This window comes from Lottia gigantea, assembly GCF_000327385.1.
Source record: "Lottia gigantea unplaced genomic scaffold LOTGIsca_24, whole genome shotgun sequence".
NCBI lineage: Eukaryota > Metazoa > Mollusca > Gastropoda > Lottiidae > Lottia > Lottia gigantea.
In genome coordinates, this window is record NW_008708707.1 from 2,131,342 (window position 1) to 2,136,198 (window position 4,857).

At 30.8% G+C, this 4,857-nt stretch overlaps 1 protein-coding gene across 1 annotated transcript in view; it reads right to left on the reverse strand.

Annotated features, from left to right (window-relative positions):
* Positions 1 to 777: 777 nt before the first annotated feature.
* The window catches only part of LOTGIDRAFT_214855 (hypothetical protein), a gene marked incomplete at its 3' end in the record, with an annotated part of 11,249 nt that continues 7,169 nt past the window's right edge, over positions 778 to 4,857 (reverse strand). Inside the window, exons 15-19 of the mRNA XM_009055359.1 lie at positions 2,611 to 2,750; positions 2,335 to 2,411; positions 1,950 to 2,024; positions 1,524 to 1,614; positions 778 to 1,025 (exon numbers count right to left, since the gene is read on the reverse strand). Coding sequence (XP_009053607.1) covers positions 778 to 1,025; positions 1,524 to 1,614; positions 1,950 to 2,024; positions 2,335 to 2,411; positions 2,611 to 2,750 — 631 coding nt within the window. The remainder of the gene's footprint in view (positions 1,026 to 1,523; positions 1,615 to 1,949; positions 2,025 to 2,334; positions 2,412 to 2,610; positions 2,751 to 4,857) is intronic.

Sequence of the window (4,857 nt, forward strand, 5' to 3'; positions counted from 1 at the left end):
GTGTTACTGGTCTCTGTAATAACTGGTTATGTTCTGAAAGCTATAAAAGAATACAGAGTGAGTTACTAGGAGTAAATGGTCTCCGTAATAACTAGTTATGTTCTGAAAGCTATAAAAGAATACAGAGTGAGTTACTAGGAGTAAATGGTCTCTGTAATAACTGGTTATGTTCTGAAAGCTATAAAAGAATACAGAGTGAGTTACTAGGTGTTACTGGTCTCCGTAATAACTAGTTATGTTCTGAAAAATAGAAAAAAATACAGAGTGAGTTACTAGGTGTTACTGGTCTCTGTAATAACTAGTTATGTTCTGAAAGCTATAAAAGAATACAGAGTGAGTTACTAGGTGTTACTGGTCTCTGTAATAACTGGTTATGTTCTGAAAGCTAGAAAAGAATACAGAGTGAATTACTAGGAGTAGAAGGTCTCTGTAATAACTAGTTATGTTCCGAAAGCTAGAAAAGAATACAGAGTGAGTTACTAGGTGTTACTGGTCTCTGTAATAACTGGTTATGTTCTGAAAGCTAGAAAAGAATACAGAGTGAGTTACTAGGTGTTACTGGTCTCTGTAATAACTAGTTATGTTCCGAAAGCTAGAAAAGAATACAGAGTGAGTTACTAGGTGTTACTGGTCTCTGTAATAACTAGTTATGTTCTGAAAGCTAGAAAAAAGGTAACAACACATTTTATAAAATAAAATAGAATAACTTGTCTGTGATAACTGGTCTCTTTGATTGTTATGTTGTGACAGCCAGAAAAAAAGAAACAACTGACACATTCAATCTACCAGTAGATCAGCCACCAGAGTGGAATGAGTTAAAATGATACGAACCTTTTTCTTTGGGTTTTCTCCTCCAGGTTTATTTGTCTGATAAACATTATTTAACAAGGCTTCCCCACTTAGTTCTTCAGGTTTGGCTTGTAGTGTTTCATCTTTATCTAAATCAGCTTCCAGAGCATCTTGATCTTCTTCACCATCTTCTTCTTCATCACCATCATCATCATCATCTTCTTCAGCTACCTCATCTATAATAACAAGTTAATATCAGAGTCATCATCTTCTTCTCCTATCTCAGGGGTTTTTCACCACGAAATACTTAAATATATACAATTTTTCAAAATAAAATTAAGTTAAAATTCTGATTTTAGGCTATAAATATAAATATTTCAAAATGGACCAAAAATATCAGCTCATTATTTTAACTTTAAAGTCTAAAGGTATACTACCTTTTAGGATGACCAAAAAATTGAAAACAGTAAATACCTCTATAATCCGAAATAATCCATAAAACTAAGTGATAATTCATTAAACTAAGTGATTTTAAATAAATATTTTTATAGTTTAATGGATATATCGTCTTATATAGAGATTCTATTCTTTAGTCATGGCATCTGGTAAGTCCAACTGATGGATATATACACTTACTGTCCAAGTTTGAGACTATAAATTTCATGTCCATTCTAAAAGGTAGTTTCCCTTAAAGCATCAACATCATAGTAATAGAAGCCAAAAAATACACTTACTTGAGTTTAACTGTTTTATAATAAATTCTATTTGTCTGTTCATATCTGGTTGATCTTCTTTAATAAAACATTTCAAAATATCTTCCATATCCTACAAACAAAATAAAAACATGTGAAACTTTACAAATTACATAACAAATATCAGAAAAAAAGAAAAGTATCTGGTGACAAATATTAAGTGAAAAAAAAAGAATCTCATTATTCAAGACTATTTCACTATCACAAATTGTATACCCTTGATCATCCAGGAACTATAAAAACTTCAAATGGATTCTAATTTGTCCAAAAAAATATTTTTTACTATTTTTCTTTGCATTTTTAGGGAATATTTCTTGAATGACAAACATCTATTTCAAACCATCAAAATAATAATTTTCATCAAAATCAATTTGGTTCTGAACATCTACGAGAAATTTTAATACTAACCATTCTTTTGGCTTCTTCTCGAATAGATGAAATAGCTAATATACTATACAGAGCTCCATTTACATAGGGTCTTACCTACAAATGATTATAAATTCACAGATATAGTCATCCACAAGCTATTTACCCACATGGTCTACAAATTTATTACCCTTTTCAACAATAGCGACTGCTCTTTCGGCCATATAGGCAATTGATATACATATACCGAAGTACATACATGTACGACAGTAAAGCGGCAGATTCCAAACGATATCAAGCTGAAGCGTATGATATTCTTTCTTATTTATTCTCTCTTTTCATACTACAAACTGAATTCGGTCAAAATGTGGTATCTATACAGCAATCAATAAGATGCGGTATATATTTGATAAATAGAAAATCTCACCTCCGTATTTTCATGTCCTAGTAAATCACTCAAAACTTTCAATGTTTGATGAGCATTCTGGGAACATCTTAATTTACCTATAGAAGGAAAATCAAAATTCAAGATTACTTGATGTGATAACAGAATTCTTGAATGTGTCTGATGGTCCAGAGGTTTTAAATCTTTTTTTTTGTACTGGATCTGCCAAAGCCAAATTTTTTCGGAAAGATGGATATTTTTGTAGTTCAGTCATACCATTATAATGCAAGGAAAAGGATATCTTGGCTCATCAAATACCTGAAGTTCGTAGACAGAGATTCATGAGTAGAGCTGCCGTATACTCTAGACTATAATCTGAGAGATTATCATTATCTTCTAATACTCCAACCAACCATTCTATCACTCCTTTATTTATCATAGCTGTCTGTAGGGCTCGTCTAGAAACAAAATCATCAAGTTTTGACAGAATTTTACAGGGATTGTCAATATTTATATCTAATGGGTAGGGAACGTCAATATTATTATTTTACAGGGACTGTCAATATTTATATCTAATGGGTAGGGAACGTCAATATTATTATTTTACTGGGACTGTCAATATTTATATCTAATGGGTAGAGAACGTCAATATTATTATTTTACAGGGACTGTCAATATCTATATCTAATGGGTAGGGAATGTCAATATTATTATTTTACAGGGACTGTCAATATTTATATCTAATGGGTAGGGAACGTCAATATCATTATTTTACAGGGACTGTCAATATCTATATCTAATGGGTAGGGAATGTCAATATTATTATTTTAAAGGGACTGTCAATATTATTATTTTACAGGGACTGTCAATATTATCATTTTACAGGGACTGTCAATATCTATATCTAATGGGTAGGGAACGTCAATATTATTATTTTACAGGGACTGTCAATATTTATATCTAATGGGTAGGGAACGTCAATATTATTATTTTACAGGGACTGTCAATATCTATATCTAATGGGTAGGGAACGTCAATATTATTATTTTAAAGGGACTGTCAATATTATTATTTTACAGGGACTGTCAATATCTATATCTAATGGGTAGAGAACGTCAATATTATTATTTTACAGGGACTGTCAATATTTATATCTAATGGGTAGAGAACGTCAATATTATTATTTTACAGGGACTGTCAATATTTATATCTAATGGGTAGGGAATGTCAATATTATTATTTTACAGGGTCTGTCAATATCTATATCTAATGGGTAGGGAACGTTAATTATTATTTTACAGGGACTGTCAATATTTATATCTAATGGGTATGGAACGTCAATATTATTATTTTACAGGGAATGTCAATATTTATATCTAGTGGGTAGGGAACGTCAATATTATTATTTTACAGGGAATGTCAATATTTATATCTAATGGGTAGGGAACGTCAATATTATCATTTTACAGGGTTTGTCAATATTCATATCTAATGGGTAGGGAACGTCAATATTATCATTTTACAGGGTTTGTCAATATTTATATCTAATGGGTAGGGAACGTCAATATTATTATTTTACAGGGAATGTCAATATTTATATCTAATGGGTAGGGAACGTCAATATTATTATTTTACAGGGACTGTCAATATTTATATCTAATGGGTAGGGAACGTCAATATTATTATTTTACAGGGAATGTCAATATTTATATCTAATGGGTAGGGAACGTCAATATTATTTTACAGGGACTGTCAATATTTATATCTAATGGGTAGGGGACGTCAATATTTTTATTTTACAGGGACTGTCAATATCTATATCTAATGGGTAGGGAACGTCAATATTATTATTTTAAAGGGACTGTCAATATTATTATTTTACAGGGACTGTCAATATCTATATCTAATGGGTAGGGAATGTCAATATTATTATTTTACAGGGTCTGTCAATATCTATATCTAATGGGTAGGGAACGTTAATATTATTATTTTACAGGGACTGTCAATATTTATATCTAATGGGTAGGGAACGTTAATATTATTATTTTACAGGGACTGTCAATATTTATATCTAATGGGTAGGGAACGTTAATATTATTATTTTACAGGGTCTGTCAATATCTATATCTAATGGGTAGGGAACATTAATATTATTATTTTACAGGGACTGTCAATATTTATATCTAATGGGTAGGGAACGTCAAGATTATCATTTTACAGGGAATGTCAATATCTATATCTAATGGGTAGGGAACGTTAATATTATTATTTTACAAGGAATGTCAATATTTATATCTATTGGGTAGGGAACGTCAATATTATTATTTTACAGGGTCTGTCAATATCTATATCTAATGGGTAGGGAACGTTAATATTATCATTTTACAGGGACTGTCAATATTTATATCTAATGGGTAGGGAACATCAATATTATCATTTTACAGGGAATGTCAATATTTATATCTAATGGGTAGGGAACGTCAATATTATTTTACAGGGACTGTCAATATTTATATCTAATGGGTAGGGAACGTCAATATTATTTTACAGGGAATGTCAATATTA